Source organism: Prionailurus bengalensis, chromosome A1 (genome assembly GCF_016509475.1).
Source record: "Prionailurus bengalensis isolate Pbe53 chromosome A1, Fcat_Pben_1.1_paternal_pri, whole genome shotgun sequence".
In the NCBI taxonomy this organism is placed as follows: Eukaryota; Metazoa; Chordata; class Mammalia; order Carnivora; family Felidae; genus Prionailurus; species Prionailurus bengalensis.
Window position 1 is genome coordinate 180,379,491 of NC_057343.1, and position 24,602 is coordinate 180,404,092.

Genomic DNA, 24,602 nt, shown 5'->3' on the forward strand with positions numbered 1-24,602 from the left:
CTTAGGGAAACTGGTAGTATATTCTGCCTTCCTCTTACAGATCTAAGGGGTTGAATGCTTATAAAAGAGACAGAGGGGACGTTCACCATTGGCCCGACTCATGTGCCAGCTCCTAGGGCTTTGCCCTCAAAGAAGAAACTAGAAAGAGCTAACATCCAGAGAAAAATAAATAAGGCCAGCAAGGCACATACCTGCCGAGTCTCATCTCATCTCTAACTTAAATATCACCTCAATGTCCAATTGAAAGTAAGTCCCAGTCAAACGCCATCATATCATCCTGTTTTAATTATCTGCATTGCATGGATTGCCTTCTGACATTTTCTTGTTTATTTACTCATTTATTTATTTTCTGAATTCCCCCCATCATACCATGATAGAAAGGTTCAATAAGCTTATTCAATGCTATATTCCCAATACCTAGCACAAAGCACATGTTGGTACTCATTGAATTGATCTTGAATCAATAAAAGAAGTTAGAGCATCATGACTTTCCTTGTCCCAAAATGAAGACTTCCATCATTTCAAGACAGAGAAATATCAGCCTGTTGAACCAGTCAACGAAGGTTCCCAAGTTCATTTGCTGTGGGAAGAAGACATAGAAGCCCAGGCAGAATTCCATGCAAGCAGAATCACATTCTCATTAATATTGAGAGACACAAATTTACCGATGCCCTTTCCTGCATGTTTACATCATGAATTGGTTCTCTGCAAAATGAACCACTGATTGATTCCCTGTCCCTGTCCTTCTCGTGAAACATCTGTCTCCTGGTTTAATCAGGAGGCCCTATGGGACTTTCCTATTTATCAAGAAAATAAATAGGCTCCTCCTTCTAACTAATAATAGATAAACATGACTGAGACACATTTATATATGCCAGGAAAACTTTGTCTAAGCAATTAGGACTCTGATCTTATTCCATGCCTCTGGCCCATTTTTCAGGAAATAACAAACAAAATAAATCAGCTGCACTCCAATCTAATTGTGACATAACATGAGACATTGCACTTAATGGGCTGTAACTGGAAAATTATTGTAGAGCAACGTAGGTTAATGTAGCATGTCGGTCACTCCTGGATCAAACTCATAGGTTTGGCCAATGCCCAAATCCCTCCCTGACTCCTCCTCTGTAATTTTCCTTGCTAACACATGCATCAGAGTGAAAAATCTCATAAATGCTCTTCTCTCCAAAGGATCTTGCAGAGAACACCAATATCCTTAGGTATCTTAAGATAACACTCTTAACACACCCTCATGGAAATAGGACAAGAGAAAGGTCTTTGCTAAAAATAATAACCCTTATCTTCTGATTTCCACTATTTGTCCTTCCCACAACTAAAAAGCCAGGTTCACTCTCAGAAATAAGTCATCCAACTAACAATTGATTTCAACATTTCTACATGTGTCTTGCCCAGCAAGTATTGGTTTTTAGAAGAATGATCTCAGGGATCCATTAAGATCTTTAGTCATCTATGACTTAATTTTATTCAGAATATACAATTTATCAAGGCAGCCAATGTTCTTAGGAGTTCTTTTTTTTTTTCTGATACATTTTAGAAAGGTTTTTAGAAAGTCTGAGCCAAAGAAAGGAACTCAGATTAACCAATGAATTTACTGATAAATCAGAATAGCTGCTGTATCTAGTTCACGCAGACATTATTGCTGGAAGGAGTCTGTGCTTGTTTACACAGCGCTCTGTGTGTATTCTCAGTGTGCACATGAGTGAGAAAGAAAGAGGGAAGAAGATATAGAGAGGGGAAGACCCACCTCCCTAATAGCTTCTTTAGGGCACACAACACCCGCCCCCCCCGGCCCCCCCATCTGTTCTGAATCTCTCCAGAAAGCCCAGAACACAAATCTGCCCCAAGGTCATGCTCCCTCCTGATCAAGTGGCCAGCCTCTCATTTCCAAGATTGTATCCTTGCGAGTGTGGAAGATGGCTACAAGAAGAATGTACACCCACCGTGAAGACCACCTTCAGATTGTTGAGCATCTCGATCTCCTTCGGGAAGCCCCTGCTGCCCCATCGCACCAGGTAGTTCTCACTGTGGGAAGAAGAGTGGCAACTGGTTACTGCCTGGGGCTCAACACTGCTTTGGAAAAAATATTCACTGAGCCTCTACTGTGTGCCTGACACATGCTGGCTACTGGGGACACGGTAGTGTTTGAGACAGATGTGGTCCCTCCCTCTAACAGATCACCACTAACAGAGACAGGGGGCAAAGAATCAATAACATGTGTGCATTCATAGTCTCTTTCCCTCCCCCATTTGCTAAGCAAATTCTGGCCCAGCTACCTAATATTTTTGAAGAGAAGCAGCATTCTCTGTAGCATTATTAAGAGTGGAAGAGATGAGGAGGAAAGGATTTTGGTATATTTTGCTGGACATTAAGAATATATTTGCCCTTCTCATCTCATTCCCTTTTCAAGACTGAAATAAAGACTTGAATTTTTTTAAAATGATCCATTGGACATAGGACTGTTTTCTTGAATGGAATGTCACAGTATGATGGGCCAAAGATGGCCTTAGTCATTATCTGAGATACACTGAAATAACTATCTAAATGCAGTTGTGACAACTATTTATATGCAATTGTGCTATCAAAACAAAGTTCAGGGTGTTACAAGAATGTATATCAAAAAAGTCTGTCCTAGTCTGGGTACTCAGGGAAGTCTTTGCTGAGGATATGACATGTAAATAAAGTCGGTCAGGAAAAGATAAAGAGAAATGTTTCAGGCAAAGCAAACATGCATTTAAAGGCCCTGAGGCAGAATGGAGCTTGATGCACCTAAAAGCCAGATCCAAGGGGTGCCTGGGCTCAGTCAGTTAAGTATCTGACTTCGGCTCAGGTCATGATCTCACAGTTCATGAGTTCAAGCCCCGCGTCAGGCTCAGCTGTGCTGACAGCTCAGAGCCTGGAGCCTGCTTCGGATTCTGTGTCTTCCTCTCTCTCTGCCTGTTTCCCACTCGCACTCTGCCTCTCTGTCTCTCAAAAATAAATAAACATTACTAAATAAACAAATAAACAAAACAAAATAAAGTAAAATAAAATAAAATAAAATAAGATAAAAATAAATACAAACGAGATCCAAGGGGAAAGTGGTAAGAGAAAAATTAGAGAGGACAGACCATGTAGGCCTTGTAGGTCACCCAAGGATTTTGACTTGATCCTAAAAGTAATGGATATCCCCTGAAGGGTTTTAGGAGAGGCAGTCACACAATTCTGACATATGATCATTTACCATCTTACATCTTCTAGCAACCATACCCACCCTGTGGGGTACATACTAGTCAGTCCAGCCACACTGGGAAAATTAGGAGAAACTTAGTAGTTTGATGAGTTGAGTCATAAGGTTTGCCATGCCATACAGGAGTATATATAGTTAGTGTTAAATAAATGCCCATTATCTTGAATTAGGATAAAAACAAAGTAAAGCTCAAAAACCAAATCATCCTAAAAAAGAATATTAAGAATTTAACAAAGTTAAGGGAAGCCCCTTGTTTTTAGAGATTTGTTCTCTCCGATGTCTTGTTACTCTCTCTCTACTCACCTCTAGAAGACTGATGAGAGTAGTCTAAGCAAGGTCAAGGGGGAAATGGCACTGATAACAAAATGAACACAGCTCTAGATTAACCACTGGTTAAAATTCAATCAAGTTAAATGTAGTTTTTCTTTTTTCTTCCTCCCTTCCTTCCTTCTTTCCTTCCTCCCTCCCTTCATCTCTCTTTCTTTCTTTCTTTCTTTCTTTCTTTCTTTCTTTCTTTCCTTAGTAAGTTCTAAATATTTCAGTGGAAATTTCAGCAAACTAACCAAGAAGCCTCCAAGGTTCCATACATACATAAATAAATAAATAAATAAATAAATAAATAAATAAATAATAATTGTTATTATTTCCCATTGGTTATCTCCAGAATGTCACAGTGAAATACCTGGGTATTTCCCAGGACCTTTGATCACATATAGCATGACCAACAGAGAACCAGCCTGTTAGGTCTAAACATCAGGCACTAGCAATTTTCTTCTAGGGGAAATACAATAAATAAGAAAAGCAACTTAGAGGGCTGAGCTGGCCCTATCCATCCATGCCCAGCAAAAGCTGGGTGGTAAGACCAAAGGCCTACCTGGCACCGAGCCAGGTAAGATCTATTGCACGTGACAGTCTCCTCCAAGGAAGGGGAGGACCATCCCAACTCCTCCTCAAGATTTTTTTTTTTTTTGAAATTAGCCTTGCCACTGGCTTGATGTCTAAGATGCTTCTTTTTTGTCCTAAAAAATTTACCTTAGATTTCCCAAACTTCTCTTTAAGCATTCACTGGAATCGGACCATGATTTATCCCAACATTGAAAGCTCTGTCTCAGCCAAATTGTTCCCAGTTCACATTTGGGCCACACTGAGAATGCCCTAACTTGTCTTTGGTTCATTTATGTCAACCTGCTTTGTAAGAGGGGAGAAGATTGATTTCTTAGGGAAAAAACAGCTGTCCAGAGTCAGAATGACATAGGGAGTGCTTTCAAGTTCCCCTGCCCCTTTCTTGTATCATGCCTCTTCTCATCTTTCTTTGTTTTCTACTTCTCTCTCTCTCATTTTTTTTCTTTTGGTTTTTGCCCTTTTTTTTCCCTCTCTTCCTCATCTCTCAGTTTCCTGAGGGCTTCCCTGTATATCTGGCACTCTCAGAGACATCACTCAGGCATGCCCCATTGAGCATATCATCCTGTATGGCACATCAGGGAACAGAGCTGCCTTGTCACTGATCCATTGCCTCCTTCTACAGAGCTGGCTCAGGTCATCCATCACTTAGATAGGCCAGTAGGCCAGGCACCTTTGCCAATTCGAATATAAGGAAACATGTTTTCTGAGAGGCAGGAAGGGTCCTCTGATTACTTTCAGGATCTTTGTCACAGGCACCTTGGGAAAAGCTGACAGGGAATGGCAAGGGGCCTATGACACACAGACCATTTCAAGGTGGGTTCTGAGGGAAAAGGGACACTCACTTCCAGTGTTCACTGAGGCCCACCAGGTGAATTAGGCTGACTCTTTAATGTTAGGGATTTAGGTTTGCTATAAAGAGTAGCTTTCTACCATGACAATGCTGACACTCTGATGAGAACCATTCAGGATATTTGACACAACTCTTTCCTTGGTGACATACTAAAGTGGGAACTAGCTTGTCTTTGGAGTTAGATAGATGGACCTGAGTAGAAATCTCAGTTCCACCATTAATACATATGTATGACTTTGGACTAGTCACTTGACCCCCAAGCCTCATTTCCTCACCCAAATGACATGGAGTAAAGGGAATTAAATGATATCACATACAGACCTCAGTTCATTCTCCTTAGATGAACAGTTCCTCCATGTTTCACAAATGTCTCCAGAAAAGCCATTATTTTCTAAAGTACTCCTCTTCACTAGGCATTGTACATGGTCTCATTTAATCATAACAACCAAGCTAGAGAAGCACCACTTTCTCCATAAAGGCAGACGAATTATGCTCCAGCTTTCTTCCATTATGTTAACTGGGCCTTCAAATATGGGACTATGTATTGGCCCAAAACCCCAATGGAGGAGACCAGCAGGGTCACCACCTGGAAGGATGGTCTAAACCACAAGCAGAGGCCAGGGGCCTAGTAGTGGGGGCTGGAGGTATACCAGAGTCTCCTCCCTGGAGATTCTCAAAGGTGTGTTCACTTCGTCAAGCTGAGGCACCCAAGGGTTCTCAAGAGCAACCAGTTAAAGTAGTAATAATAACAGCCACAGCCTCTTGGAGCACCACGTGCCAGGCTCTGTGCTTCTCATTGATATCTGAAAGAAATGACCCTGTGAGGTTGGCGCTCACATTTTGCAAATGGGCAACTCAGGGCTAGGAAAGATGAACAATTTGCCTGAGGTTAAGAAAGAGTAAATGGTGGGGCCAGGATGTGAACTCAGGCAGATCTCAGAGCCCACATTCTTAACCTGGTACCGCCCTCACCACTCATTTCTTAACTCTGGTTGTGTTTTATTTTGTTTTTGTTTGTTTTATTTTGTTCTGTTTTTATTTTTTACTTGTTTTTTTTTTTTAATTTTATTTTAATTCCAGTTAGTTAGCACACAGTGTTACAATAGTTTCAGGTACACAATCTAGTGGTTCAATGCTTCCATACATCACCCTGTGCTCATCACAAGTGCCCTCCTCAATCCCCATCACCTATTTCACCCATCCCTCTATCCATCTCCTATTTTAAAAGTATGAATTTTAATCTATCCAATGCCACCTGTATGAATCTCATTACCTCTGGTTGTTTTCCAGAATCACAAACCTACTTACAAAACCCTACTGTGTAACCATAACCGCACTATGGGAAAAATTTGGTGGTAATATTTCCACCTGACTGGTACATCCTATAAAAAGTTATTTCCACATTTTCAGGCTCAGTTTCTCTTCCAGGTGGGCATTTCTCCACAAGTGATGGCGGGAATAAAAAGGATGCTCTGTGCTCTGCTAACTCCAACCTCCCATATACACAGAAGTCAGGCAATACTGAACACACCTACCTTATGACAGTTTGCTTGTTGGGGTCATAGAGAGACATGAAAAGCTCAGCATCTTCCCCAATTCTGCACACAAAGTTTCTCACAAAGACATAGAGGCTGTGGGTGGGGGATGAGGAGATCCGGGAATACATTCCATAATCTGGTTGGTCTTTTGACTAAGAGGTGGCAGGAAAAAAGGAGGAAGGTAGAGAAAATTAGCCCAGCACCACTGAGGACGCAAGCCTGAAGATTTCTGCATTATAACCAGGTCTACAACCAAAAGCTTCTGTAATCTGAGCCAAGTCATTTTGACTCTCTTGGCCTTGATTTTCTCATTTTGGGAAATAGTACTATTTGCCCAGCCTTCATCATAAAATTAGTGTCATAAAAATCACAAATTACTTTTTCAAAAAATGCTTAAATGGTCTCCATTGAAACTAAAAACTTCTGCTGTTTGAAAGATGCATTTAAGAAAATGAAAAGGGGAGGCACAGACTGGGAAAATATATTTGCAAAAACATATATCTGGTAGAGAATTTGCATTTAGAATATACAAATATACAATCATATTTAGAATACACAAATAATTCTTACAACTCAACGATGAGAAAATCAACCCAATTAAAATGGGCAAAACATCTGAACAGACATTTCACACACACAAAAAAAATTACAAATGGCCATGGCCAGTAGGCACATAAAGAGATGCTCAACTTCACTAGTTATTCAGGAAAATTCAAATTAAAACCACGATGAGATACCATCACACAAGCACTAGAATGGCAGCACCAAGTGTTGAAAGGATGCAGAGCTACTGGAACTCTCTCATATACTACTGATGGGGATGCAAAATTGTATGCCCCTTCTGGAAACAAGTATGGCAGAATCTTTATAAGTGGAACATACACGTATCATAGGATCCAGCAATCCTACTGTCAGGTATTACTCGAAAAGAATGAAAATGTACGTTCAAACATGTGTTTGCAAATGTTCATAGCAGTACTAGTTAAAATAACCCCCAAGTGGAAACAACCCACCTGTCCAAAATGGACAACTGGTCAATGGTATGGCAACTCAGCAATAAAAAGGGAAAAATAATATATACCACGACACAAACCTCAAAATCACCATTCAGAGTAAAGCAAGTCAAACACAAAAACCAAGGGGCACCTGGGTGGCTCAGTAGGTTAAGCATCCGACTTCGGCTCAGGTCATGATCTCACAGTGTGTGAGTTTGAGCCCCGCGTCGGCTCTATGCTGACAGCTCAGAGCCTGGAGCCTGTTTCGGATTCTGTGTCTCCCTCTCTCTCTGCCCCTCCCCTGTTCATGCTCTGTCTCTCTCTGTCTCAAAAATAAATAGACGTTAAAAAAAAATTTTTTTTAATTCAAACACAAAAACCATACGATTTCATTTATATGAAACTACAGAAAAGGCAAAAGTGTAGTCACAAAAAAACAAATTAGGGACTGCCTGCAGCTGGAGACTGGGGAAAGGAGTCAACTGTAAGGGGACTCAAAGAAACTTTCAATGTGATGCAACTGTTGAGATCTTGATCGTGGTGGAGTTCACCCAGCACTGTATTTTAGCCAGATTCAGTAGACTATAGTTTATAATGAATTGATTTCATTCTGTGAAAATTATCTCAATAGAGCTAAAAATAAACCTTCTTTCAAATAATACACAGTGGATAAAATGATTTTTTAATCATAAATCTGAGCATGTTAACCTTGAAAAATAAAATTATGTTTCCTTGAAATCTTTTGTCAGTTTTCTACCACACTTGGAATAACAAATCTTAACTCTTCTCCATGATGCCTTGGGCCTTGTGAGATCTGGATACTGCTCCCTATGTCTCCAAATCATTGCCTACCCTCTCCCGTGGCTCAGCATGCACAATCAACACTGGCCTTTCTACTCCTTGAAACTTCAGAACACAGTCCTACCTCAGGACCTTTTCACTTACTGTTCCCTATACATAGAACACTTTGTCCCTAGATCTTCCCAGGCCTGGTGACTTCACATCATTCAAGTGTCAACTCAGATGTCTTCTTTGAGAGATGCCTTTCTTGATGGTACATTTTTAAAATAGCTCTTGATGCACTATGATTCACAGAACCCTAGCTTATTGTCTTTTAGAGACTTATCACCATCTGGAATTAATTTGTTTGTTTGTTTACTTTGTATTGCCTTTTTTCTTTTCTCCTCTCTGGAATATAAAAGCTCCATGAGAACAGGAAACTTGCCTGGCATTAAACTACCTGTGGGATGGATGCAGAATGAATTACAGTCCCAAGTACCAAAACAATAAAATGCAGATGGCTATTGATCATCTCAGGTCATAGGACAGATGCCTCCTTGAATAATATACACTCTAGTTAATTAGCCTATTATTTTAAGTTTATGATATGTTAAATAATGCCTCACTTGGCTAAAGGCTATTTTACAAAGCTCACCAATTCTTCCTTGATGCGCTCTGTGATTTTATCAGTCGCCTCCTCATGTGCATGGAACAAGCTGATGACGCTGGTATTATCAGGGTCCAAGATATTTCCATCATCATCTCTGACAATCAGATCAAGCTCAAGAATTCTGCAAAGCAAAATCCATAAGTGAGGATAAATCCGTAAGACTTTACGATGTTGTTGGGAGGTTTATACCAGAAAATTTGCCTGGTCTCTGAAGATTGCAGACTTTCACAGAACAGCTCTACACCAACAACCTTGCACACGGCTTGTGAGCCATACTGGGACAGTTCATCCTCTTTGGGTAGTACTGTGGCAGTGTGTATTAAATTTTCCTAAAGTGTATCTTTCCTGCGATATTAAATCTAGAGAAACATCCACATTTGAACAAGAATGTGTTACAGCATTGCTTACATCAGCAAAGTGATGAACAAACAAAAGGTCTGTCAAAGGGAGAATGGCGAGGGAGGAGGGGCCAACATGGCGAAGAAGTAGGGGGATCCGAAATTCCCTCGTCTCAAACAAAGCAGGGCTGAAACCAAAGGACTTTGGGTTCGGGAGGCAAAGGGCTTGGGAGGCAAAAAGACAATTGCTTCCAGGGACCCACTGGCACAATCCGATGGGCCATAGGTGCGTGATTGAGAACCCGAGAGAAAACGAATGGAGGGGAAGGATCCCCTTCTGCGGAGAGACAGAGGGAAGAAAGAGGCTGGGGAAGCATAGGACTGTATCTGGACAAGAGAAAAACCAGACAGGGATGGAGAAAGATCCAATCTCTAACTGAGGGGCTTTCTCTGGTCTGGGGCTGGCTGCCTGGATCACGCACCTTGGGGGGAGGGGAGCCAGCCCCAGGCTCCGTGGCTAGGTCAGGGGCGCAATCTGCAGTGGAAGACAGCCATCCCCTCCCCGGAGTGCTGTGGGACAGGACAAAACCTGCCTGCGCCCACCAGCCAGGGACCACTTATCGGGTGGTGCAGAGGTGCTTCCCCAGTACCAGGGCGCGTGGAGCGAGAGTTTGAATCCCAGACAAGCGCCAGGCACAGGAGTCAGCGAAGCAACACAAACCACCTCATTTGCGCCTGCGGCACAGTGAGGACAGGTCGAACAGAGTGGTTTGGGACACCCGGTCTGTGGTGGAGAGACTGGGGTGTCGCCATTTTTCTCCTCATCACCAACAAGGCGGGCTTCAGGGAAAGGACAGCAGGCCCACTGTGGAGGCGGGACCCGCCTACACCTAGCCACGCCCCTCTGCCCCGTACTTTCGCGAGAGGTTGACGCTGAGGAACCAGACGGCCCGCCTCCAGACCAGCACTGTTGGATTGCCTGGCTTGATTCTTGGACAGTTCTTATTATACAGATATAGTCTTTCTTTTCTCCTTATTTCTTCCCTCTAGTCTGGTTACTCTGGTTGTTGGTTTGTTTAAGCAGACATATTTAATCCATTATCTTGATACATGTTCTATACCTCCTTCTTTATTTTCCTTACTCTCTCCCTGGATTAAGCCCTATAGTTTCTCTGTCTGGTCAATTTTCTTTTCTTTTTCCCCTGCCTCCTTAACTTATTTTCCTTTCTCTCTCTCTGGATTAAGCCATTAGGTTCTCTGGTCAATTTTCTTTTCTTTTTCCCCCACCTCCTTCTTTATTTTACTTTCTCTCTCTCTGGATTAAACCATATAGTTTCTCTGTCTGGACAACTTTCTTTTCTTTTTCCCTGCCTCCTTCTTTATTTTCCTTTCTCTTTCTCAGGATTAAGCTGTATAGTTTCTTTTTCTGGTCAATGTTTATTTTTTTCTTTTTCCCTGCCCCTGTCATTTCTTTCTTTGTATGGGATAAGGCCTCTTCCATCAGCACTGCCTCCACCCTGTTATTTACTTGTAGCTGGTGCTTCTGGTTTTGTTTGTTTGTTTGTGTGTTTGCATGTTTGTTTTCTGTTTGTTTTTCTTTATTTTCCTTTCCAGGGCTACTTCAACAAACAAATCAAAACACACCTGGTGGAGGGTCTAAAACATCACTACTAGTAGGGACATAAAGTACAAAAGTCACAATAACAGAGAGCAAGTAACACTTTCCAAAAAACACCTCCTGAAGGGCCAGGCCCTGGACGGTATATGACCCCTCTTTAATATAGTAGTGCTGGCAGGTACAGGGCACATAACAAGTTTTCAAACACATAATGGACAGAAAACTAGCCACAATGACAAAAGGGAAGAATTCTCCTTAAAAAAAAAAAAATCCATGAAGAAATGATAGCTAAAGAATTGCTCAAAACAGATATAAACAATTTAACTGAACAAGAATTTAGAATAATAGTCATAAGATTAATTGCTGGACTTGAAAAAAGCATGGAAGACATCAGAGAATATATTGCTGCAGAGATCAAGGAACTAAAAAATAGTCATGATGACTTTAAAAATGCTGTAAATGTCGGGGCGCCTGGGTGGCTCAGTCAGTTGAGTGTCCAACTTCAGCTGAGGTCATGATCTCATGGTTCGTGAGTTTGAGCCCAACGTCAGGCTCTGTGCTGACAGCTCAGAGCCTGGAGCCTGCTTCAGATATTGTGTCTCCTTCTCTCTCTGCCTCATCCCTGCTTGCACTCTGTCTCTCTCTATCTCTCAAAAGTAAATAAATGTTTTAAAAAATAAAATAAAAATGTTGTAATGAGGTGCAAAATAAACTAGAGGCAGTGACAGGGAGGATTGAGAGGCAGAGGGGAGAATGGGTGAAATAGAAGATAAAATTATGGAAAAAGATAAAGCTGATAAAAAGAGATAAAAATATTCTGGATTAAGAGGGGAGAATTAGAGAACTAAGTGATCAATGAAATGGAACAATATCCATATCATAGCAGTTCCATGTATGAAAAGCCCACAGCTAATATCATCCTCAATGGAGAAAACTGAGAGCTTTCCCCCTGAGATCAAGAACACGACAGGGATGTGTACTCTCACCACTGTTGTTCAACATTCTGTTAGAAAGTCCTAGCATCAGCAATCAGACAACAAACTGAAATAAAAGGCATCAAAATTGGCAAAGAAGAATTCACTTTCACTTTTCGCAGACGACATGATACTCTACATGGAAAACCCGAAAGAATCCACCAAAAGACTCCTAGAGCTGACACATGAATTCAGTAAAGTCACAGGGTACAAAAATCTATGTACAGAAATTGGTTGTGTTTTTATACACCAATAATGAAGCAACAGAAAGAGAAATAAAGAAACTGATCCCATTCATGATTGCACCAAGAATCATAAGATATCTAGGAATAAACCAAACCAAAGATGTAAAAGATCTGTGTGATGAAAACTATAGACACCTTATGAAGGAAATTGAAGAAGACACAAAGAAATGAAAAAAAACATTCCATTCTCATGGATTGGAAGAATAAATATTGTTAAAATGTCAATACTACCCAAAGCAATCTACATATTCAATGCAATCCCAATCAAAATTGTACTGGCATTCTTCTTGAAGCTAGAAGAAACAATTCTACAATTTGTATGGAACCACGAAAGACCCCAAATAGCCAAAGTAATATTGAAGAAGAAAACCAAAGCAGGAAGCATCACAATCCCAGACTTTAGCCTCTACTACAAAGCTGTAATCATCAAGACAGTATGGTATTTGCACAAAAACAGACACATAGACCAATGGAATAGAATAGAGAACCCATAACTGGACCCACAAATGTATGGCCAACTAATCTTTGACAAAGCAGGAAAGAGCACCCAATGGAAAGAAAAGACAGTCTCTTTAGCAAATGGTGCTGGGAGAACTAGACAGCAACATGCAGAAGAATGAAACTGGACCACTTTCTTACAGCATACACATAAATTAAACTCAAAATGGATGAAAGACCTAAATGTGGCACAGGAAACTACCAAAACCCTAGAGGATAGAGCAGGAAAAAACCTCTTTGACTTCAGCCACAGCAATTTCTTGTTCAACACATCTCCAAAGGCAAGGGAATTAGAAGCAAAAAGAACTATTGGGACCTCATCAAGATAAAAAGCATCTGCACCACAAAGGAAACAATCAATAAAACTAAAAGGCAACCCACAGAATGGGAAAAGATATTTGCAAATGACATATCGGATAAAGAGCTAGTATCCAAAATCTATAAAGAACTTATTAAACTCCACACCCGAAAAACAAATAATCCAGTGAAGAAATGGGCAAAAGACAAGAATAGACGTTTTTCCAAAGAAGACATCCACATGGCCAACAGGCACATGAAAAGATGCTCAATGTCACTCATCATCAGGAAAATACAAATCAAAGCCACAATGAGATATCACCTCACACCAGTCAGAGTGGCTAAAATGAACAAATCAGGAAACCACAGATGCTGGCAAGAATGTGGAGAAACGGGAACCCTCTTGCACTGTTGGTGGGAATGCAAACTGGTGCAGTCACTCTGGAAAACGTGTGGAGGTTCCTCAAAAAATTAAAAATAGATCTATCTATGACCCAGCAATAGCACTACTAGGAATTTACCCAAGGGATACAGTTGTGCTGATGCATAGGGGCATCTATACCCCAATGTTTATATCAGCACTTTCAACAACAGCCAAATAATGGAAAGAGCCTAAATGTCCACCAACTGATGAATGGATAAAGAAGATGTGGTTTATATATTCAATGGAATACTACTTGGCAATGAGAATGAGTGAAATCATGCCATTTGTAGCAATATGGATAGAACTGGAAGGTACTATGCTGAGTGAAATAAGTCAGTCAGAGAAGGACAGATACCATATGTTTTCACTCATATGTGGAACTTGAGAAACATCACAGAAGACCATGGGGGTGGGAGGGAAGAAATCGTTACAAACAGAGAGGGAGGGAGGCAAACCACAAGAGACTCCTGAATACTGAGAACAAACTGGGTGGATGGGGGTGGGGGAGAGGGGAAAATGGGTGGTGAGCACTGAGGAGGGCACTTGTTGGGATGAGCACTGGGTGTTGTATGTAAGCCAATTTGACAATAAATTATATTTTTTAAAAAATAGGGAAAATGGCTAAATAAACTGTGACCTATAATGCAATTCCATGTGCATGGCTTAAAAAATAGGGTATAGTTTTAATATGTTTAATGATACAGCTCAGTGAGAAAAAATAAAGTATGGGGGCACCTGGGTGTCTCAGTTGGTTAAGTACCCAAGTCTTGATTTCATCTCAGGTCACGATCTCATGGTCGTGGGTTCAAACTGACAGCATGGAGCCTGCTTCGGATTCTGTCTCCCACTCTCTCTATCCCTCCTCCGCACCCTCTCTCTCTGTCCCCTGATCATGCTCTTTCTTGCTCTTTCTCAAAATAAATAAACATTAAAAAGCTAAAGTATGGAAAAATGCATGTGATATGTTTACATAAACAAGTAAGTCAAGCCAGATATATTACCTGGATACATGCACATGAGTAAAAAGCAAAGAGAGAAAGGACTGGACAAAAAGCAGCAAACTACCAATACTACTAACAAGGACACCTGTGAGAAGTAGGACCTTGGGTGGAGGAGTCTAAGGAAACATGTGCCTTATCTTTGTTTTATAATATATTATAATGTAATGTAATGTAACATAATGCAAACATAGCAGAAAAGGTATTTCTATGTTATCTATTCAACAACATTTTGAACATAGCTGTTGGGGGGGAATCTCAGATATACTGCTCATTACCCAGAGCTTGCTCATTAACTCTTTGACTTCCAGGCCACAAGGTTTCCCCTGCTTGGAATTGATTTGTTGCAACAGCATCTGCCATTCTGATTGGCATCAGTGATACTAGTAACAGCAAATGCACAGCACTTGTGGTAAGCTCACATATGTTAAATATTTTACGTATGCTAATGCACTTAACCCTTACAAAAACCTTATGAGGCATATATACTGTTAACATACCCATTTTACAGATGAAGAAAAGACCAAAGATACAGGGGCTAATTAATTTGCCCAAAGTCACATAGCTAGTTAAAAAGTAATATGGCATCCTGGTCTGACTCTTAACCTCTATGGTATACTTTCTAAATAGGAGGTGCTTAGGCGTGGTACTGGATTAGGGGACAAGGGTAGGTTTGCAGAGGCCTTGATGTGAGGCTGCTTTTGCACTTGATGTTGAGATGGAGGGCCTCAGCTGTCTATACAAAGAGAGCTGGTGGAGACTCTGAGAAGGCCAACAGGAGTCCTGCTTAGGCACCACTACTGAGTTCCATATTCTGCAAGGGCAGCAGACAAGTGAAGGAGACGATGTTTTCATCTCTTATTTGAGAACTGGACTGAGAAGCACATCTCTCGTCTCATCCAAATGCAAACAGAAGGGAGCCAAGGTTCACCCATTTGTCCACACTCATTAGGAGATTAACTTCCAACTAGATATGACTCATAACGTTGCACAGCCATGCTGCCGAACAGGCGATGCTATGGGGGTATAAATGCTTTCAACTAATGCTGAGCAGAGACTCGCGTGACCTCAGAAAAGATGGAGCATAGCCAATACATAATTTAATGCCAAGATCTCTCTAGTTCTTTCTCTTCAAAATTTATCAAAGTGGATTCGGTTCTAAAATGTATGAATAAAACATTCTCTGGGTCCAGCTATCTTGGGATTTGGAGGAGTCATTTGAGGATTCCTCACTTCTTGGAGACCAGGAAGCTTGCCCATTACCAGTCTCGTGTGGAATTTTAGCAGCTTTAGTAGTCACAGGCCGGGCTGTCAGGATTCCCACAACCCAGGGTCAGGAGAGGCTGTCTCCCAAATGAACAGCAGACCATTTGCTTTGGAGAAATGAGCATTTTAGCAGTTTCTTCTCAGAGGTAGCCCCACACTGCTCTCTTCTGTTCGAGAAAGTGATAAAATGAACTGAAAACAAAGGCAGGGGAAGAAGCTCCCACTGCATGCATTTTCCAAAAACAAAAAAATTTTAATGGTAATGAAAACAGAAGTGGCTCCTTATGTGGCTCCAGATCGTCTGGACAAATCCAAACTTCTTTACTTGGCACTTAGGCCCTCAAGTTTCCAGCCCCTGTCTGCCTTCCCCTCCATGCTCTCATTCTCTGAGCTCCTCCCATTCTCTCTCTCTCTCTTTCTCCTTCTCAATTTTTGTCCTAATAATCCCCACTAGTTTTGTTACATTAGGGCAGATGCTAGCCACCTGCCTGTCTCCTCCCCGTCCCCAGCCCCCACCTTCTGGTCCATGCTTCCTGCTCTCATGAAATGCATGAATTCCTACTCAAGAGTCTGTTCACTTCTCTCTCTCCCATATTAATCCACAGTCCTTGGAGGCAACAGAATGCAGTAGTCAAGCACTTGAATTCTAAAGCCAACCTACTTGGTTCAAATTTCAGTCATCTGGGGAAAAATGACCTAATCACTCTTTGAGCCTCAGTTTCCTCATCTGAGAAACAGAGACAATAATAGCACCTACCTACCTCATAGAGTTGTCATGGAACCTAACCGAGTTAATGCATGAAAAGTGCTTAAAACAGCGCCTGGCAGGTACTTAGCAAGTTATTGTTGGTTCTCACTGCTTGCTTTTTGTTGTCCATATAGTGGCTGTTTTTTGTAAATGTTTTTTGTAAATGCTAGGCCTCGAGGTCTAGCATGTGCTCAAAAAGTTTGATGTCTGAATGAAGGAACAAAGAAGAGAAACAGGCTGATTCTGGTCAGTCCTCCATCACTTAATTCCTGGCTCAACAGCCTGAGGATGATGTACCTCACCACAGCTCCTGACACTCTGCCCAGAGGTCTGCCCTTTTGGCTTTCAGGAAGCCACCCACCCCATATCAGAGCTCTGACCTCCCAAGACACCAGGCCAGTGTTAATTGAAGGTGTCCAAATCTCCCTCCCTGCCAGCTGAAGTCATCAGGAAAGGGAGGCAAGAATCATGGGCCACCCCCCAGCTCAGGGCCTCAGTCTCCAAGGATGCCTCTCACTTCCCCAAAGGGAACTGAAACTGAAAGCTCAGGGTTGGTTGAGGCAATGCTGCAGAGACACAACTGAAGGGGGCAGGCGCCCTCCTCCTCTTTCTCCTCTCACCAACATTCATGTATTCATCCAGCCATCATTCACTGAGTGCCTCCTGTGTGCAGACCCTGTTCCCGCCACAAGAGATGAATTAAATGGTCACTGTATTAGAGAGTGCCCATCACAGCAGGGGAGACAAGCCAGTAAAGAGGTGATTACTCTTGGGGTGCTAAGGGCCTACAAGAGCACCTAACCCAGCCAGGGGTGGGTAGGGGACAATCAGAGAAGGCTTCCTATGGGTGGTGACCATTTCTTCCATCCTTGGCCCCTTTTCTTAGGAACCCTGTGAAGAAACATCTGAAGGTCACAGATGCCATTATTGCAAAGCAGCAAAACTCCCTCACTTCTCACACTCTCAGCTGCGACTGTACTCAGCTAAAGATGTCACCGCACCAACGGTGGCAGCAGCTGTGTGGCAAACTCTTCCTGTCGCTCTGGGATGATGTGCATTATAAGCAGATTTGGACACGCTTGCCAGCTGCCAGCAGGGGAACCAGCAGAGGGACCATGCTTCTGGGATGGGAAGCAGGTGTAAGCTGGACCCACTGACTTTCCTAGTGCATATGGATCTTCTTCCTCAGTGCATATGACAAAAGCAAGAAAGCCTGGCTGCTAAGAAATTTTCTTCTTACTCCCATTGAATAGACTCTTTCTACTTCCCCCTCGGACGTAAGTCCCAGCCTTCTGACCCATTTCACAATCCTCTAAACATGCCATGCTCTCTCACACACTACTGCCTTCCTTTTTTTTAGCCTACTTAACACTTCTTTATTTTTCAAAATTCCCCTCAGGGTTACCTCCTTCAGGAAGCCTCCTTTGACTTCCTTCTCCATGGCGAATTAAGAGTACTCTTGCTTGGTAAGCCATCAAACTTAACACAATACATAACAATAGTTTACTCGTACCTTCCTCCTAACCAGACTGGTCTCTTAGCAGACAGGAACTTTGACATCTACAGCCTCAACAGCTGGCAAGATATCAGGCCAATCATAAGCGTTCAATACATGTTTGTTGTTGGGATGAATAAACAAACGAGTAGGATTTGGAGGGCATCCAAATGCCGGGAGAGGGGGTGAAGATTTACAGTTCTCCAATGCTAACCAGGTACCATAGTGGAGAGGCCCATGGACTCTGGAGCCAGACTGCTTGGTTCTAAATTCTGGTTCTGCCATTACTAGCTATGTGATTCTGGACAAATTACTTGACCTCTTTAAAAGCCTTCGTTTCTTCATCTGAAAAAAAAAAAAAAAAGTGCGGATAATAAAACTGCATGCCCCATAGGGCTGTTATAAGAATTAAATAAGACAATAAATGTAAAACACTTAGCATCAAGCCCGGTGCATAACAACTCAGATTAAATGTTACTTTATAATATTATTATCACTACTATTATTATCAGTGGGTTGTCCTGCCTCAAAAAATTGTTTCATGTTCTCCTTAACTTCAGAACATCTAAATTCCAACCCTGCTTCTTCCCTTTTGAGGAAACACTTTTGTGACTATGCATAGGAGTTAGCTGATGGCATGTGGGGTGGATAATTTAGGATGGGGGAAGGGACATTTAAATCTCACACTGGGATTTAAGGGAGAGTTTTGTTAAGTGCAGGAATAAAATGACAACTAAGCCAAAAGTGAACCAGCATGACTGTGTTCCCCAGCCCCTCGGAAGTAGGTTAAATGAGTGTCCTACATCTCTCAGCCCAGTAATAACCCCTGTAAAAGCAAGCCCTCCCTCCACTTGCATGTCCCCAGATCCCACCGGGGTGATAAGAAAGGCACACAAGCATGGCATTGGTAACAGCCTTCTCTCAAATAGAAAGTGGCAAACTTGTATCTAAAAATGAAACCAAGCTTCTCTGTAGGGAGACAGGAAAGAAGGGGGGTGGGTAAGAGAAAAGAGCATCTTTGCAGAGGAAAGAGAGGTTACTTGTTGCCATAGTCTATTTTGGATGTGACTTTCTGCTTCAGTTCCTTCAACTCGTCCTTAGGCAGAGTTCCTGAGAGGAGCTGGGACCGCCACTCCATCAGGTCGTACATCATGGCTTGCACCTGCAGGAACCGATCCTTTTTGCTGGCCTACGAGAAAAAAACAATGCACAGTCACCTGCACCGAGGGTGTGTGTGGGTATCTATGTGGCAAACTGTGCCAAAGTCAGACATGTTCAGGGGCCATGACTTGAGCATCTCTCCTGGCCCCTACCCAGCTACAAAGGGGGATTAGGTGGTAGTCTCAGTCATCCACAAAGTTCCTCCCCCTGGGCCCCAGGGATTTCCAGAAATGAAACTAATAATCCCAATCACTTCTTGGTTAAAGAACGGGTGATTTCTGACTCTTATCAGAAAAGATACTTGTTGAGCAGCAATGCCATGAATATCTGCTGTAATGCAGGTCCCAGTGCTCAGGACATTTAAGGCTGGAAACTAGGGCCATTTTTCTGGTGATAGAGGCCTATTTCTAGGGCAGCAGTCCCCCAAGTGTGACATGTGCACAACCTGTGGGACACAACAGCTTTTGGTGATAGAAAGACACAATGTTAAATAACATGGACGCATATGGTGATTTTCTTCCATTCTTCCTCCATCCTTCTGCACAAAGGAAGGAGAAAGGTGAAGTTTCATGGTAATGTTGTCTTTAACCCCTCTCTCACATTTGTCCTTTTTTTTTTTTTTTTTTTTTAACAAAGAGAGAGGTCTTCAGCTCAGAGCTTTTGACAGGTACTATAGCAAGCACTTAATAACATTGACTTGTTTTCATTGTATTTATTTGATAATGTTCTTCTAATTGTGCCAAGCACTTTTGGCTTTCCATTTGGGAAAGCATGTGTGATATAATAATATATATAAATATATATAATTATATATATATATATATAATTTGTTCTTTGTCCCCAGTTCTCGGCACAGAGCTCCTAAAGCCCTTGGAACATCCTGAGTGATAACAGCATTTTTTTTTTTTTATTCATAATGAGCTCCTTTTGACCATACCTGAGTTTATGCTAATGATGTGACTCCTGATGGTCCCCTAGACAGCTTCAGGATGGGGGCTGAATGTGAGAGGAACCCACTATGTGATTAGAGAGTTGGAACTTTCAGCCATACCCCCCTCACTCTTCCCTTCAGGGGGAGGGGGTGCTGGGGATGGAGCCTAATCACCAATGTCCAACGATTTAACAATCATGCCTATGTAATGAAACTTTGATTAAAACTCTCAATCAGTAAGGTTCCTGGCACTTCCCAGATGAGCATGCTTCGTGCAGAGAAAGTGGCATGCCCAGAGAAGGCATGAAAGCTCTGTGCTTACCCACCCCATTACTTTACCTGTATATATCTTCCTTTTGGCTTTTCTGCATTGCAGCCTTTATGGTAAAACAGTAACCATGAGTACAGCTCTTTCCAGAGCTCTGTGAGTTGTTCTAAGGAATTACGAGCCCCCACATAGAGGTGGAGAGGAATGATGGACCCCTGAATTTGTATTAAGTTTGGACAGAAGTGTGGGTAGCCTGGGAACCTGGGACTTGCAACTGGCATCCTAAGCGAGGGCAACCTTGTAGGACTCAGTCCTTAAACCTATGGAATCTGAAACTGACTCTGGGTAGGCCGTGTTAGAACTGAATTGAATTATAAGGCATCCAGTCAGTGTTGGAGAATGGGAAGTTGTTGTTGGAAGGCATGGAAGGCTGCACAATTTATTAAGTTATTTTAGTTTACTAAAAAGGGAGCCAATTTAGGTATTAAGTAAATATCGTACAGGTGGTACATAGACACGGCAAGGATCATGAAGGTGATACTGAAATACCGGAAGTTTAAGGTTCTCTTTACTAGGGCAAAGGGCACAATTGACTTGATATTTAAAGATTTTTTAAGGGAAAATGACAAGTTGCCACATTGCGTGTGTATGCTATGTTTAAAAGGGGGTAGTGGAGGTGAATGATTAACCGCTTTAGCTTCAAGTTACTGTTCTCCCCCTAAACTTTCCTAACAACTTTTGGGAAACCTATACAACTGGATGTGCCGATTACCATATAATACAAAGTATCCACACGGGAGTTGATATTGATGACCATAAAAGTTAAGTCTACAAATAGCATGTGTACATACCAGCAAGTGAACACAGGGCTGTAACAAAGATGCGGTAAGCCCCGGTTGACGTTTTCACTCTCAGCTTACTGGTTTTCTTAGCTAATTGCTTTCATTAGGAAGTTTAGAAGCATCAAAGGAGGATTTAAAATTAGATTTGCTTCAATACAGGGAAAACACATGTAAAATGCGCTCTTTGTTTTTCCAGGGTCAAAACTTATTCATAGATCTAAGGACAATAACCATTAGTTAATTAACATATAAGACGGTATTTCTCAAGGTATTATCAGTAGACTACCAAATTAAAGTCCCCAGGGTTTATTAAAATGTAATAAAAAGTCCCATTAAAGGAAGCTTTATCTTTTAACAAAAACTTTTGCACTAGTTTTAAAGCCGAAGGATCACATCAGACCCCCGTTTATTATGGCTCAGTCACAAGCTTGCTGTGTGGCTTTGAGAAAGTTACCTAATCTCTCTGGGCCTCGATGTACTCCTACTGTTTGTTCTCTACTATGATGCCGAGGCCACCTTGGCCTGCCCTGCTCAAGGATGAATTCCAAATGTGAACCATACAAAGACTGCAGTAAGCACCCCAGGGATCAGGGTTTTGAGTCTCACCACGTAGAGCTGTTTCCAGATGCTGCCCCACTCCCAAAGTGTCGTTGTCACTTCTTGTGCCAGAGGAATTTCTGCAGGAATGATGTTCTCGATATTTCTATTTAAGGTGGGAGACAGAACTCTGTGAAATTGAGACCCAGGTGCTAACAAGATAAAATGCTGGCAAATTTGCATTAAGCTGCAGCTGCTAAGAGGGCCCTTGTTGGCAAGAGACTGAACCGCCTCCAATAGCCACACCAATTACATTATGCAAATGCAAGGAGCTTCTTTTTTAATGTCCTCCTTCACTAGGGTGGGCCCTTCAAGCTCGTTATTCAGGCTTAATCTACTTTAATATAGTTCAAAGGCAGCTGCCAGTGAAAAGTTTGATTCTCCAACTTCCTAATACCCCCTCAGCATCAGGTCTGAACAGTAATCAACTTGGATTAGATCTCCCACTTCATGAGGAAAAGGAGACACACAAATAAACATGGGCATGAAGAAGAGGGATCAGCTGATTCACATCTGCCAAGTTAGGTTTTCAAAGCAGACAGGACAGAGGCATCTGGGAGCTGTGGGAGGGTCAAGTCTGGTGAAGAATGACAAATACCTTCTTTTCTCCACTGTCACTTCCTTGATGTGGATAAAGGATTTAGGGAAAATGCCCTGTTGGGAATAAAATAAGATAAAATAAAATAAAATGACATATCCTTACAGAAATTACCTGAGGCCTTTGTGGTTTTTCCCAAAAGCTATTGACTGGTAAAAACCCTCCAACTTTAAAGGAATAATTCATTCTCTTAGGTCTAGTTCTTTCTAGCCAGTTCTCCACCAGTTGTTCTAGATCTCATAATAGCCCTAGAATCCCGAGGATGCTTCAGTCCTATTTTGGACAAGACAGGACAAAAAAAAAAAAAAAAAAGACTCGCTCTAAGAGAAACAAGGTGCTTTGTCTCTCCCCTCTCCTGCCCAATTTCAGGAAAGCAGTCACTCTTCACAGTCACAAATAGCTACAAGGTCAGGTCCTAAAGCAACAGTGTCCTTGGTTGCATGTGGGCTATTTGATATAAGACCTATTTTTCCCTGGATTTATTTCATTGTTCTTTGGACAGCAGAGTGGGATCATGCCTCCCAATACAGCAATGCCAGAGAGGAGGGAAGAAGTGTCTTATTTCCTTGCCCCATAAGCTTGTCTCAGTTAGCAAGAGAAGTTTATCAATTACTTGCAAATTCCTTCATAAATTAACCAGGGTGCCCGCTGGAGGCATCTGCGTCCACCCTAGACACGGTGAGCAATAAGACCAGTAAAATAGGTGCCCGCTATCATGGAGATGATGGCGTTAACATGGGGTTGGAACAGGTGAACTCCCCAAAGGCAGAGACTGGACTTGTCTCTGTGAGGGGAGGAAATGATGAATGCACCCAAACAACTCTGGAGAAAGGCAGCAGAAGATAAATTTCAAACAAAACATGTACAATTCCATGGGGAGTCAAGGAAGGGGGAAATCATATGCAACTGGCCTATCAGAAAAAGTCAGAAGGAACAGAGAGCTGCGGAGGTTAGCCTTAAGTGGAAGGGAGCTGAGACACAGCAAGTGCCGAGGTGTAGAGGTGGAAAAGCGCAGGACACAAAGAAGGAGAGATGAGACAAATGTGCTGATGAGCTACAGAGGTTGGTAATTGCCCAAAGGGATTGCAGCATCATGTAAAGACATCCAGTATCGTTTCAAGTAAAAACGAATTGACCTTACCTGTAACATTTTGTGCTTTAGGAGGTATCCCCTATACCAATCTGCAAAGAGAAAATAAACAAACAGGTCTCTTATCTACTCTTACAAGCTTATTGCTGGTTTTTGTTGTTGTTCTGCTTGTTTTTAAGTAGCAAAGAAACTACTGTGAAGTGCTTAAGACCTCAGGCACAAATCCAAGTCTGGAAGGCCCTAGGCTTCAACAAGCTGTTGAAATCATTGCCAACATCTCCAAAAATCATCTAAAAATACAGAGATCTCACACAACAATGCGAATTTCCTCCTTTTGGAAAAATAGGAGGCCCAGTGACAGTGGCTAGTGCTTCCCCACGGCCTCAGTAGGCTGACGGCGAGGAGCAGCTGGTCTCATCACACAGAACAGGTGCCTCAACTCACCAGCCTCCACCCAGCCCCTCACTTATTCCCATTACCTGCCTGGGCCCCGTGTTCAGATGCATGCTTCAACCTCTTCCTTAGAGACGTACAAAGGCTGAGGGAGTTTGGCACACATACTAAAATTATACCCACAGTTTTAACAGCAGCAAATGGTGTCTAATATGTGATTTGCAAAAGTTAGTCATTACAAAACAGACAAGTTCAGAGATGGGTAAAAGGACAGAAATTTTAAAAGATTCTTCCCTTTGCAAGAACTTCAAAAATGATTCAATTAACAGAAATCCAAATTATACACAGTCTCAAACAAAATGAGCCTCGGTGTAGCAAGTATTGATGACTATAATGAGCCCACTGGCCTTTGGAATAATTCAAGCACAGCCAAGTGGTGGCATTTGTCATCTTTGTAAATAAAAAGCGTCTGTCGGGAGCCTCATTAGCAAACCCTCATTACTGGGCTGACAGATTGTTGTCGAAATATGTTCTCAACAGACATACGTGCAAGCCCCCAAACAAACAAGTTGAAATGCAAAGTCACCATTCACAGTCATGAGGCAGCTTGAAGGTCAGGTCCTAAAGAAAACTCAAAGCAACAGGTGCCCACAGTGGCTCCTATTTTGAGAAACAGAAAGAAAGGGAAGGAGAGAAGGAGAAAAGGAAGGAGAGAAGAAAAAAGTTAGAGAAAAGGAATCTCTGGTTTGGAATAAAGTACTGTTTTAGGCACTCTTCATGTATGAAGTCTCTTAACCCTCGTGACCGCGATGAGGTAGGAACTATAATTATCCCATTT

At 42.0% G+C, this 24,602-nt stretch overlaps 1 protein-coding gene across 1 annotated transcript in view; it reads right to left on the bottom strand.

The window, feature by feature from the left end:
- DOCK2 (dedicator of cytokinesis 2) overlaps positions 1-24,602 on the bottom strand; it is a 414,832-nt gene that overhangs the window by 361,069 nt on the left and 29,161 nt on the right. Inside the window, exons 3-9 of the mRNA XM_043596180.1 lie at positions 23,423-23,463; positions 22,282-22,337; positions 21,693-21,789; positions 18,925-19,073; positions 8,969-9,104; positions 6,536-6,690; positions 1,962-2,043 (exon numbers count right to left, since the gene is read on the bottom strand). Coding sequence (XP_043452115.1) covers positions 1,962-2,043; positions 6,536-6,690; positions 8,969-9,104; positions 18,925-19,073; positions 21,693-21,789; positions 22,282-22,337; positions 23,423-23,463 — 716 coding nt within the window. The remainder of the gene's footprint in view (positions 1-1,961; positions 2,044-6,535; positions 6,691-8,968; positions 9,105-18,924; positions 19,074-21,692; positions 21,790-22,281; positions 22,338-23,422; positions 23,464-24,602) is intronic.